This window comes from Myotis lucifugus, unplaced genomic scaffold (genome assembly GCF_000147115.1).
Source record: "Myotis lucifugus unplaced genomic scaffold, Myoluc2.0 scaffold_87, whole genome shotgun sequence".
NCBI classification, from domain to species: Eukaryota; Metazoa; Chordata; class Mammalia; order Chiroptera; family Vespertilionidae; genus Myotis; species Myotis lucifugus.
In genome coordinates this window covers 492,230-506,276 of record NW_005871135.1, presented here as the reverse complement: position 1 = coordinate 506,276, position 14,047 = coordinate 492,230, and the positions used below count along the sequence as shown (strand labels likewise).

At 43.8% G+C, this 14,047-nt stretch overlaps 1 protein-coding gene across 1 annotated transcript in view; it reads left to right on the top strand.

Annotated features, from left to right (window-relative positions):
• Positions 1–14,047, top strand: part of LOC102436882 (astrotactin-2) — a 483,991-nt gene that overhangs the window by 38,532 nt on the left and 431,412 nt on the right. Inside the window, exon 2 of the mRNA XM_023755930.1 lies at positions 449–595. Coding sequence (XP_023611698.1) covers positions 517–595 — 79 coding nt within the window. The 5' untranslated portion in view covers positions 449–516. The remainder of the gene's footprint in view (positions 1–448; positions 596–14,047) is intronic.

Sequence of the window (14,047 nt, the reverse complement as noted above, 5' to 3'; positions counted from 1 at the left end):
CAGGTCCCACAGCCAACGTGAGCTAAAGTTCAAATCTGAACCCATGACTGTCAAACTCCAAAGTCCACACTCATTCCACTCGGCCTTATGAATTCAACATCACAGAATCTTCTCACTGGCCCCCAAAGACAGTGGACAGTTTAACATCACATCATCTAATTATTATCAAGAATGACCAACCTAAATGGGAGTGGAGGAGTGGAGAACTGCCATGATTTTCAGGAAGCTTTATTGTTTTTTGTCTTTACCAAAAAGAATAATAAGCCCATGTTCAGAGAGTTAAGCCCAAATGAGGGGCCACTGAGACGCCATTGCAAACACAGAATTTGGAAAATACGGTTGCTTTTTCCAGCTCCCCTTTTGGATATTAACAAGGTTTCCACCCTCAGCGCTATGCCCATTTCCTCGCCTCAGAGACTTAGGTGTCTGTGTGTCTTTGTGCCACTAGGTTTGCTGAAAAGCCCAGTGAACAGGACGGCACTGACGCTGATCGCCGTGAGTTCCTGCATCCTGGCCATGGTGTGTGGCACTCAGATGTCCTGTCCACTCACAGTGAAGGTGACCCTGCACGTGCCCGAGCACTTCATTGCAGACGGTAAGAGCTGAGCATCAAAGACGCTTCATATGTACCAGGCACCTTGCGCCCCTGGCTGGTCAAATAATCCTCCACGCATGGCTCCACCTTAGAATTACATCACAGAGGAAAGGGGGCATTCAAAGGCTTTGGAAGAGGTCCTTATCCTTTAGAATCCTGGGCTATTTGAATACAACTAAACACTCCATTTATGCCACAGGCAAGGATATGGTTCCTTAAATAGAGAATTTCAGCCCTGGCCAGGTTTGCTCAGTGGTTAGAACATTGGGTTCAATTCCTGGTCAAAGTCATGTACCTTGGTTGCAGGCTCAATTCCTGGCCCCAGTCAGGGCATGTGTGACAGGCAACCAATCAGTGTGTCTCTCTCACATCAATGTTCCTTCTCTTTCTCTAAAACAAATTAATGGAGAAAAATATCCCTGGGTGAGGATTAAAAAAAAAAATTCCAATTCCAATGTGAGTGCAGAAAGATTGAGCTATATCAGATAACCCATGGCTGGTTATCATGCTTGTGGGTCCTATTCCAAACTAAAAATGCCCCCCTCCCTGCAAAATCTTATTTAGTAATTTAAAAATATGACAGAAGCCTGTACAAGCTTGGTTGGAATTTCCTGAAGAATACTCTTATCTCATTCCCTATAAATGTACTTTATAAGTATCTTATATCCTACCATTTACACTTCACTCAATTAATTTGAATTAATGAGACATTGTAGTCAGTATAATCATTTACAAAGCATGGTCCAAGGAACTGATTTAGGTGCTTGATATCTATTGCTAAAGTGCCCTCCAGAAAGTTGTTCTGTGTTACACTCTCCAAACCCTGGTTCTCACTTGACATTGCCTTTTTCAAATACATTGAAGTTTGTCATGAATGCAATAAAGAAGGCATCTCAACTATGCAGCTAAATGACATTTTACACAGGAGTCCACCCAGATCAAACCAAGAAACAAGTCCAGCACCTCAGCTTTTTTATGCTCCTTCCCAATCCAGGCCCTTCCCTAAGGGGACGACCATATTGGTACCTTTTATGTTTTAAAAAAATCTTTTCCCATTGGATATATATTGCATGCTTTTGAGATTCTGGCCCTTTATTTGTCAGCCTTGCCTCAGTGTAACTCAATTTCATCTCCAGTTTTAAGTGAAAGGGTTTAGAACATGACACCAATTCCTTCAGTATTTTCTGTTCATAGTGGAACTTTCACCTCCTTTCTCTGAAACACCCAGACTTCTAATAATACATCCTATGTTTGCTCTCACTTTACCTTGGTGAATGAACCCCTACTCGATTTTCCTTTAAAATACAAATAAGTTCAGTATTTCTCATATTGTATATATTCAGTTTCTGGCTTAAAGACATTTGGTTTATGCCTATCAAATTAGAGGCAAACTTTGACCTACTGATTTTTCCAATCTCATTGTTTAGCACTCTTATGCTAAGGTCACTATTGATGGCATGTGACCATGCGTTTTACCCTCATTCTTCACTGTAGAATGCCTTGGAGACGTTTATATTTTCAACATTAATTTTCACGCATGTATAAATGAGAATCTTAAGAGGCTAAGTAACATGATCAAGGCTGTGGCAAATAGTTTAGTAACTAAGAGCAGAGACTGTAGAATAATACAAACATGAATTCAAATACTCGTTCTGTTGCCTACCACTTATATAAAGTGAATGGCTTACTGCTTTAAGATGGACCATGGACGAGGTAGCTTTCTCCTTTCTCACCTGCCCCCATGAACCTGTAGCTGCAGAGCTGCCAGCCCAGTCTTAGTAGAGAGCACTCAGCCCGCCTTGTGAGCTGTCCGTGGTGCTGAAATATTGGATGGGGCTGAGTATTGGGTCTGGTGTTCAGGAAGAAAATGAATTCTGCCATTCTGCCCTTGTGCTACAACGTCGTTATACTTGATACTTACTGCCCATTATAGGGAAAGGTCAGCACGATATAGCACTTGTCCAGAGCCCAGCTGGCAAGAACAATAAATACACAGCCCCATCCAAGCCCTTGGCAGATAGCACCCCTTCCTTTGTCTGAGCCTTCTCAAGGCCACTAGTGGCTTTTTGCCCTGCTAAGCACATACTGAAGAGGTGGCCTGGGTTTGCATCCAAACTTACTGAATGCAGCACTGTTTTTTTCAGCTGTAGCCTATAAATCATCTGTATTTGGTTCATTTGGGGCCAGTGATCCCCAGAATACTGAATCATATTCTCTAGGAGTGGAGCCCGAGTATTAATGTTTACAGTGAGAACTTTAGGTGTTCCCTTAACAGAAGTTTGAGAGCTGTATCAATATCTCTGTGTTACTTTTCTTCTATCTAATAGATGTAATAACTCCTTGAGACCCTTTGCAGCCCTGGTAAGGGGCTTTGGTTTCTTCCATCTTTGATTTTATCAATGTCATATTAATGGAGCTGCCTCGTGGCACAACTCCAGTGGTTGCTCATAGCACTGAATATAATGTGAATGATCCACTATGAGTTTTACAATAAAGCAGCCCTGATCACAGCGTTTTGGGCTTCGTCCAAATTGCCATGCAGGTAGCATTATTAATGAATGGTAGTTGGTTAATATTAAAAACTCCTGTTAGTTTGTGCATCCCTTGAGGCTCCCAATGTAAGTCAGGATATAGTCACCCAATATTCTGGCCAGTGGAAGAGACAGCTTTGAAAGGAGTACATTTTCTAGGTTAAGTGGGTGAGATGTTTCCATGCTAATGCAGACAGATAACACAACAACTATAGTTCCCTGTTCTGTTCTCTTCAGTTCTGGGAGTTGTGCTTTGAGACGATGAATGATGTATTTGAAGTTATCCAAAGGAGAGGATTGTAGTCAAGGTATTGGAAAAACTTTGTAGATATCCAGTGACCTCTTAAGGAAAAGGTAGAATAGAATCATTCTGTAAGAGTTGAAGGAACCTAGACAAAAATAAACTTAATACTATTGAGCATGTCTGTTATAAACACTGCACTTTTCAAAATACTTTACATGAAGTGACTTCTTCAGTTCTCAAAGCAGAAATGTGAGGCAGGGCTTAGCATCTTTATTTTGCACACATGTGATTGTGTCAGATTAACACACACAAGTGAAGCAATTGTCTGAAAGCCCAAGTGAACCTGACCCCTGATCCAAGACCCTCCCATGCCCCACACTTCCACAAAAATTACCATGGAAATTATATCTGTCTTGAAAAGAGTTCGGTTTTTTCTGGAAGTCCCTAGGAAGCAAAATTAGAACTCTATAGGTGATGCGGGTGGTCAGAGATGGGAGAAGATTTAACCTTAGTCTGAAAATATCTTTACTTTCTCAGCTTCTGCCTCATTGTCTATACTGTAGGGATAATAGCAGTACTTATCTTATAGAGTTATTGTGATGAATAAATGAAATAATGCCCGTAAAGCTTTTAGCTCAGTACCTGAGACCTAGCAATGGCTCAATAAATCGAATAAATGTTAGTCGTTGTGATAATATTTTTTTAATATTGGAAGGGGGTCATTGCAAGGTAATGAGTTCCCCGTCATAGAGAATTTCTTGAGAATAGATGACCGCATTTCTAGGAAGCTATAGAAGAAAAGCGAAGGCATGCATTTGGCTTGGGCACATGGTATTTTGATTCAGAGCCATTTTATCTGGATATAAGCTTTAAAAACACTTAATTTTCAGGACTTGCAGACTGTTTATTCTTTACTATCTCTTCCATGAGTGTCATCATCCTTTGCCTAAACTCAGAAATGGAGTGAGACTCAGGAATGGGTGTAGATCAGGGATGTCTCTTGCATACTTTATTTGGCTAAACCACACACACACACACACACACACACACACACACACACACACTCTGTGACATGTGGGTTGTTGTTGGTTTTTTTTATGTTGATATTCCTATTGCATCAAAATATCCATGCCAAAAGGTCTGTTTTTTAAGGTCAAGTTAAATTGTTAGCATCATGTTCGGAGTTTTAGTAAGTTGATATTCAAGTCTTCTCTGTTTCCTATGACTGAGGAATTAGAGTCTAAAGGTTCCTTGCCAGCCTAAGAAATGTTCATCTTTAGATGACCTTGTTTATTTATATGCCACACATGTAGCTGCTTTTGAACACAGAAGTGTATGTAATGAATCTTGGTCTACATTTATTTGCTTCCACCCCTAATTCATGCCTTTCAGCCAGGAGAGTGAGCTAATCTGAAGCTCTGTGTCTTTAATGCAGAATGAGGTTCCTAATTGACTTCAGGGCTAGTTTGCAGTGATTTTCAACTCTTAGAGGGGAAAATCCCACCAACCAGAGGTGGCTGCTGAGCCACACACTGCCAAGCAACTTGTCTAAAACGAATATTTCCTCGGACAATTTGCGCTCTGGAATAATCTTGGGCTTCATTTTATTATTTTTTTAATATTTCACTTACAGGTGACATTTAATGTTATGTTATATTAGTTTTAGGTGAAAAGCATCATGGTTAGATAACGATGTAATTTACCAAGTGATCCCCCTTATCATTCAGGTACGCACCTGACACTACACTGTTATTATAGTATTAGTGGCTATATTCCCTATACTGTACCCCCCATTCCTAGGTTGATGGCAGACCTTTGGGCAACATGGACCATGTTCAGGTGTACAAGTGCTCTACAGCATGGCCTCTGCCTTTTTGGCCCATTACTCCTTCACACATACTTAATGCTGGCTACACAAGGCCTTACCTTGTATCTGCCTCTCGATATCAGGAAAACCCTTCCTAATTTCCAGATATTGGAACTTACCCATCTCTGCGTCCTCCTCACTTAATTATCTCTGTCCTCCAGAAAAAAAACCCAAAACTTCTTCAAAGAAAACCCCAGTCAGAAATAATTTCTTCTAGGCAAGTTTGAAAGTTACATAGAACTGTATTTCTACCTTTCTAATGATCCCATCGTCTACCTCCTGTCTCGTTATTGTTATGTCTGTGTCATTGAACAATTTCCGTATTCCTAAGAACTGTTCCCCTGCATTAAATCTTGCTTCCTCTCAGTGTTTCATCAACACTGCATCTGCCCTTGGAACTGGGCAGGTACTTACTTGTTATAGAGACCAAACTTCTTTGTTTTGTTGTTAATCCTCACCTAAGGGTATTTTTTTCCATTAGTTTTTAGAGAGAGTGGAAGGAACGGGGAGAGACACTGAAAGAGAAATATCAATGTGAGAGAGACATATCGGGGATAAAGCCTGCAATCAAGGTGCATGCCCTTAACCAGACTCAAACCTGGGACCCTTCAGTACATAGGCCAATGCTCTAGCCACTGAGCCAAACTAGCTAGGGTGAGACCGAACTTGTTAACATGACCTTTCAGTCCCTGCCAAGATCAAGCTGTGGCCTGCCTCTCAAGCCTCACCTTCTGCCACTCTTTTTACATCACTTCTTAAATATCCCTGGCTACATCCTGCCCCAGGGCATCTGGGAAGGTTGTTCTCACTGCCTGAAGCATTTCTCCCCACCTCTCCTAGCCAGTTTCTCCTGGACAAAATTCATCCACCCTGCAGTGATTTGCCTCTTTTTTCATAACCTAGCCTCTGTTCCTTGATTGCACTATTGTCAGTCTGCAATTCTATACGTATTTAGTTAACATTGGGGTCTCTCACCATATGTAAGCCCCTTAAGAATAGGGGTTACCAAGAAACTTGAAACACCAATCAGAAAGGATATATGCACCCCTATGTTCATAGCAGCACAGTTTACCATAGCTAAGATTTGGAAACAGCCCAAGTGCCCATCAGCAGATGAGTGCATTAAAAAACTGTGGTACATCTACACAATGGAATACTATGCTGCAGTAAAAAAGAAGGAATTCTTACCATTTGCAACAGCATGGATGGAACTGGAGAGCATTATGCTAAGCAAAATAAGCCAATCAGAGAAAGATAAATATCACATGATCTCACTCATTTCTGGAATATAATGAACAACATAAACTGATGAACAAAAACAGATCCAGAGACAGAGAAGCATCAATCAGACCGTCAAACCTCAGAGGGAAGGTAGGGGAGGGTGGGGGTAAGGGGGAAAGATCAACCAAAAGACTTATATGCACGCATATAAGCCTAACCAATGGACACAGACAACAGGGGGGTGAGGGCATGAGTGGGAGGTTAGAGGGGTAATGGGGGGATAAGGACATATATATATAATACCTTAATCAATAAAGACATTTTTAAAAATAAGGATAGAGGTTACATTTGTTTGCTTTGCACATTGCATTCAGCACCTTGGACAGTGTCCACATAGTGTTAGTGCTCTGAAGAAATGATTTCAGTGGCTGGACCTAAATTTCCTCAAGGGAAAGAGCCAGAGCTTATTCATGGCCTAACCTCTTCTAACTCCTGACAGAGCCTCTGACTCAGTAGACATAGAATAAAGTATGTCTTTGAAACACATGAAGGAAGGGAGGGCTGACAGGTAGACCAGATGTCCTGAGAAGATATGTCCTGGGGAATGACAGTGCAAGAAATCAGAGGCCTCCTCCTTTTCTATGATTGACTTCACTCCCCAGGTTTTTGTTCCCATCCCCAAAGATAAGAACCTGCAATCAACTTCACCGTTCTCCCCCACCATGAAAACGAAACAAACTTTACCCCAGAGCCCAGGAAGAGGGGAAAATATAAATTGAGCTGAGATTCAGAACACCCAGGTGGGAGGTGGCCATGCAACACCAATAAACCATATTCATATACTGAAATCAGGAAGAATAGGTTGAACTCCAACCCACATTTAATAACTTTTTGAGAGAGAGCGCAGGGAGAAGGCGAGGCTGGGCTTCAGTCAGAATGAAAACGAGATCTGTGATGGTGCTGGTAACATAATTATACGCAGTGAAAACTGTTTCTCTCTCCTTATCATACTTAATGAACGACTTGCTCAGCGATGGCCCTGAGCTGGTGCAGGAAGCTGTGGATACCCCCTGGAGTAGAATTGTTGGGGGGTTTTGTTTTGTTTTGTTTTCCTCAAACCTCTGCATTAGCAAAGTCTAAGTGCACAAAATCACGGAAGGGAAAAATGCCTCAAGCCATGTCTTCCTTAAATACGAACTGATCCCTAGGTTAAAGCGACAAGGGATTGAGGTTGGAATAAACCCTGTAAGCCTATTCCAAGCAGCTGAGCAAGTTCATGCTTTTAAAGACATCCCAGCCGCCATCTACCCAGTGTCATTAAGGGATTTTTAATGACTCTGTGCTGAGATGTGAGCTTGGCTTTCAACCAGGATGAATTGTTGCTAATTTCCCTTCTTAACAAAAGGGATAACTGAGTTTGACGTCCAAAATTGGAGACTAATTTCTGTTTTTGATAGCAAATGAAGTCCAAAAATATGTTTCTGGAACTGGGGGCAGAGGATGACTGAGAGAGGTAGGGAAATTTGATTTTTTTCTCCTTAATAATTCCATTCTGCTGTTGTGAGGAGAAGGCTACTTTGATTTTCAGATTGGGAGCAGCAAATGGTGAGTGGGAGGTTTGATGAGTTGGAGTGCCCTGACTACCATTTGGGCTCTATTGGTGAATCCACACATTCAGACTTTCCACTGACCATTATGGAGTTAGATGGTCCATTAATGTTGGCTAGGTGTTTGCACAGGGATGTAGGGTTGAGTCAGTGGTGCGGTGCTTGGAGAGAGAAAAGGTGGCATGGTGCAGAGGTTAAGATGTGGGTTCTCTACACTCAGGCCTTCTGATTTCCAGTTTTGTGGCCTTGGGTATATTAATCCACCCCCAAGCCCCAGTTTCATCATCCAAAAGCAATGATAATACTCCTTGCCTCCAATGAGTGTTAGTAGGCTGATGAGTGTGGAAGACCTCGGCCCACTGTGAGTGTATGTAAGATTCCTGACAATGTTGTTCTTTGCCCTTTCTGTTTGTTCATAGCTTTCTTATTTATGAAGACAGTGAAAGGGTTGGAAAGAGGTCTTAATGGGTGGGGCCAAGTGAGTAGAAGGTACAACTTCTGGGAGGCTTAGCTCGGTGAGAAGGAAAATATGATAGTTAAAAGTTTCTCAGTAAATAATACTAGTCCCTTGTCATATATAGCACCTGATTTTTTTCCCTTCCTTCTTCTCTCCCTTCACGTGGTCAGCAAATACAGTCAGGCTCAGCACAACGGTCAATGATGGAGCACATTTGCCAGGGTGGTATACCATAGGACCTAGGTTTGTGGAAGTGAGTTATGATGTTTCACAATGACGATTCGCCCTAATGATGCATTTCTCAGAATGTATCCCCTTTGTTAAGTGGCATGTGAGTGTATTACACGTGGCCTTATCTGTGGCATGCTCAGATGTCAGGGAGGCAGAGATGGATAAAACACAATCTCTGGCCTCCCCCAGTTGGTGGTAGTGAGACACACCAAGAAGATGAAATGTAAAATGCAGTGTGGGAGTCATAATGGGGGTTGCACTAGGTCCTGTGGGAACATGGCGGAGGGGCAGCCGCTACAGTTGCAGATGGGAGTGATGTAAGGAGAAGATGCCTTGAGGGGGCGATACCTTATCTGGGTCTGAGACTGCATTCCCATGGGCCCTGCCATTCAAGCCTCCCTATGACTGTGGTGTAACAGCACTAACAATTGGTCACATTTGCAGAACGTGGCTAAGTGATGGGCCCTGTGCTAAATGTCTTGCAAAGCATTATCTCATTTAATTTTATTACCTTATGAGGTAGATGCAGGCATTATCCCCTTTGTAAATGTAAAGGAAACTAGATCCTGAGGAATTTTTGTGGCTACCTTAATGTCACAAAGGGGTTGAGAAGACTGTTTCAAATTAGCAGCTACAGAATGTGGTAGACCAGTGGTTCCCAACCTTCTGGCCCTTTAAATACAGTTCCTCATGTTGTGACCCATCCATAAAATTATTTTTGTTGCTACTTCATAACTGTAATGTTGCTACTGTTATGAATCGTAATGTAAATATCTGATATGCAGGATGGTCTTAGGCGACCCATGTGAAAGGGTCGTTCGACCGCCAAAGGGGTCGCGACCCACAGGTTGAGAACCACTGTGGTAGACGGAGAATTCAGTGACTACGATTGTCTTCTTGCTCTGCTGTGAATTCACCATGACCTTCGGCTCCTCTGTATTTCTCCAGCTGTTGGTTGCTTCATTGTAAAATGTGGGAAGAAAATAAACAAGATGGTACTTAAAATTATCCCTGCCCTGACATTCTAAAAGTAGAATGAGACACATTGGGGTTGCAGAGTTACCCTTTACTCATCTCATTACGCACGTGACCTTCACAGTGTGTATGCAGCCTCCCATTAGCATCTCTTGTTTGGGCCGCTCTGTATCCAGGCAGCCCCCCTGAGCAAGGATCTTGGAAGCAGAGGCAGCTAAGCAAACTTTTACAGCCCACGAGTTGCCATTTGAAGAAAGCTTAGAAGGATCACAGAAGGATCACCGCCAAGCTCGTGCAGGGACTGGGAGCTCCCAAGGCTGCCAGATGCAAAAGGAAGTTGTGGGTAGCCAGGCCGCGGTGGGAAGGCTGCCTCTCCAGCTCCAGCTCCCAGCTCAGCTGCCCAGGGACCTTCAACATGTCGGGTGTCAGCAATAGCGTGGGAGGGGAACTCTGCATCACATTCAGAGGGGAAATGATGAGATGAGAGGAGTCATGAAAGCCCGCACATCCCTCCTGCCCTACATCCTCTCTTTCAACATCCTTCCCACTTCTCTGCCCCCCTCCCATCCTGGCTCTGGTACCCAGCAGAATCTTGCTGTTTGGCCTTCCTCCCTGGCCGCTCCCTGGATAACCTAAGCGAAATAGATCTGCAGCTGCACAGCCCTGGGCCTTTTGGCAACTATTGGCGACTTTCTGAGACTCTGCTAAAGACCTGGGTATGTTACCCTCAGCCTGAATCACTCCTGAAGCCTGGACACCCCTGAACTCCTCCTCTGCTTTAACCCCAATTCCCATTTGGGCTTTCTTGGTGAATCCGTGCATTTAGTCTTTTCTGCTGACTTGCTGAGTGTCTGGACTCATATTCTAGGACAAACTCACACACAGTCAGCCTTAAAGCAGAGTGAGATTTAGAATTGGGAAATGGATTCTCTCTCATCGTTGATGTTTCTATCTCTCTCTCCCGCTCCCTTCCTCTCTGAAATCAGTGGAATCTGGAAACCTCAGGTTCAGATCTGCATTCCTCCACTTCTAACTATGCAGCTGAGGTGAGTCACCTCACTCCTCCGAACCATCAATTTCACCATCTATACAAGTACAGCTCTTAGCCCCTGAGTCACAGGGTGGCAATGAGGGTGACTAGAGAGTGACATGAAAATGCACCATAACAGGCACCCAGAAAGTGCTGATTGTGCCCTCAAGGGGATCATGCATGTTATTTAAAATGACAGTGTAGCTATCAAGCAGGACTACAATAGAAGACAGAGCATAATCTGGACCAGGTGGGGTGCACAGACAAGTCAGCAAGGCTGCCAGGGAGGCCTGGAGTATTCCCCACTGCACACACCTGGGCAAAGCTCTAGAGCAAGAGGGTTTATTCCCTTGGAAGAAACTGGATGGGCAGGGATTGGGCGTGAGAGTGTTTGTTATGTTGGAGATAAGAGTGAGGACAAGAAGGGGCATCTTCCTGGCACAGGAAATAGCAAGAGCAAAGCTGGAATAGGAGCAGCACCCGGAACATCTGGGGCTCCATGTGGCCAGGACAGGACAAAGGGGGGAGCGGACTGGACGAGCAGACATCTCAGTGTTGGGCTTTTATTGTGGAGGTGGTTGAGGCTCATGAAACCACTGGAAGATTTTAAACAAGAGAGTTTAGGGCAGTGGTTGACAACCTTTTGGACCTCACGGACCACCAGCGGTCCATGGACCACCAATTGGTGACCACTGGTTTAGGGACCACAGTTGCTTATGCATAAAGCAATGCAAGATCTTAATTAAAGGATCAGGCTATGAATTCACAGCCATTTGATGTCACTTAACCATTCTGGCTTGTTTCTTAATCTGTACAGCGGGTGTACTGGTACCTCCCTCTTAGGAACAATGAATGAGATATTTGTCAAATATTTAGTAGAATGTTTGGCAAACTGGAAGCCCTCAGTGATGTTAGTTTTCATTGGCGTAGTTGTCATTGTTGCCCTCATCGTCTAAGTTAGGCTTTCCTGTTAAGTGGTCCCAGACTTTTCCTTTGGGCACTCGGCTCATTTAAAATGACTTATTCCACCCGGCTGGTGTGGCTCAGTGGTTGAGCATCAACTTATGAACTAGGAGGTCACGGTTTGATTCCCAGTCAGGGCACATGCTTGTGTTGCAGGCTCGATCCCCAGTAGGGTGCATGCAGGAGGCAGCTGATCAATGATTCTCTGTCATCATTGATGTTTCTATCTCTCTCCCTCTCCCTTCATCTCTGAAATCAATAAAAATATGTTAACAATAGTAATAATAATAATAATAATAATAAAATGACTTATTCTATGTCTAAGAGTCTCAGCTGTAGAACCACACTCTTTGGGTTCAATACCTAGCTTGAACATTTCCTAGCTGTATAGCACTGAGCTGGTTATTTCACCTCTAAGCCTCAGTCTGCTCCTCTGTGAAATGTCATGATAACAATAAACCACCTCAAAGGGCAACTGAATGACTGTCTAGGACACACTTGGCCAGCGCTTGGCACTAGTCAGTGCTCGTAAACAATAGCACCTGCTAATGCTCCTTTAAGCCTGTAGGGCAGAGTGTGTACCTGTCTTGTTCCTGTGAAATATCCGGTACACATTCACGGTTTTATACGGATTAGTGGACTGAACCAGCACAGTGTAGAAGGTGAGTTTAAGGGGACAAGGCAGGGAGCCTAAGGGGAGGGGGGTCTGTTACATTTAGTCTATATGATAATGTCTGAACAAGGGCATTGGAAGTGGGAATGAGCTTAAGGGCATTCCTGTAGAGCTGGAACCAAGGCAGTTTAGCAACTAATTGTAAGGAGGGGCAGAGAAGGGGAAGGGGGCAGAGACAACCTCTACCTGAGAGGTTGGTGACTCTAAACATAAAAATAAAAACACTTTTACCCAGCAGTGAAGTGTGGGGTGATGAGCATGAAAGCCAACACCAGAATACACGGTCGTAAACCCTAACTCCACCTTCCCCGTGATGCAGCTCAGTCTTTTGCAGCACAGGGATGCTAACACACTCCAAACCAGACTGTGAAGACTCCGTTGTGGTCAGTGCAGGAGCCTGGCCCATGGTAAACACACTCAAGGGCTAGCTGTCATTACTATTCCGCTCACGCACCAGCTTTCTTATGTGCAGTCAAGACTCAGATGCCTAACTCTTGGCTGTGTTTGTAGAAAAAAAAAAGAAAAGAAAAATGCAAACAACTTTGAGGAACTTGCGGGATTAGGACCTTTACAAATCCTGCCTGGATGAAAACTGTTAGTACCGGCTGCCACTGCGTTCTGTAAGGCTGCTCTCCTGAGGGTCGGAGTCATTCAAATAATCTTTCCGGTGATGTCTCACTGCAGTATTCGGGCCAGGTTGGGGGATTGAGAAAGTGGTCTGTCCCCGCCCCACACAGGTGCTGATTGACCTGTGAGCGGAAGGCTCCAAGTGTGGCCATTTCCTGCAAAAACACAAATGCAGCATCAACATTTGGGCAGGGGACCTGCCATAGAAGCAGAGTCATGAACGGAGGCCTAGAGTTGGTGTCGCATCCGAAATATAGGATCAATTAAAAATGGCAGATGAGGCCCAGCTGGTGTGGCTCAGTAGTTGAACATTGACCTAGGAACTGGGATGTCATGGTACGCATCCTGATCAGGGCACATGCCCCAGTTGCAGGCTCGATCCCCAGTGGGGGTGTGCAGGAATCAGCCAATTAGTGATTCTCTCTTATCATTGTTGTTTCTGTCTCTCTCTCTCCCTCTCCCTTCCTCTCTGAAATCAATAAAAATATCTATCTATTTTTTAAATGGTGGAGGAGGAAGAGTGTGGCTCGATCCCCAGTAGGGGGCTCAGTGTAGGCATATTGCATAGTAGGCAGCTTGGCAAAATTTTGTAAAATGTAGAACGTGAGAGCCAGAATATATTTTAGCCTTATCTTTGACCATCTCCCATCAACTTTGCGCTCTGGCCAAATGATATAGTCATCCCAGCACACAGTCCCCAATTCTCAGCCGACACTTGCTGGCTCATTATTTGAGGTCCATAATTTGAGAGGGATTCGAATTTTTCTTAGCAGCCTGATTATTTGAAATTTCAAAGGTAAGGTAGAGTTTCAGACAGTGAGTGACAATTGGTTTTCTTTTTATTAAGGAATTCATCCCCACCTTCCACTCATTTAAGTCTGGTTTTTCCAAAATCCCTGTCCTTCTCTGTTGCCATAGAAGATGCTACTTGGGGGGATCTCAGGGCACTTTCCCATCAAGGAAATGAGAAAGTCAGAGAAGCAACCGACCAGCAAACCACGTTCCTTTTGGCCCTGGGATACTGTT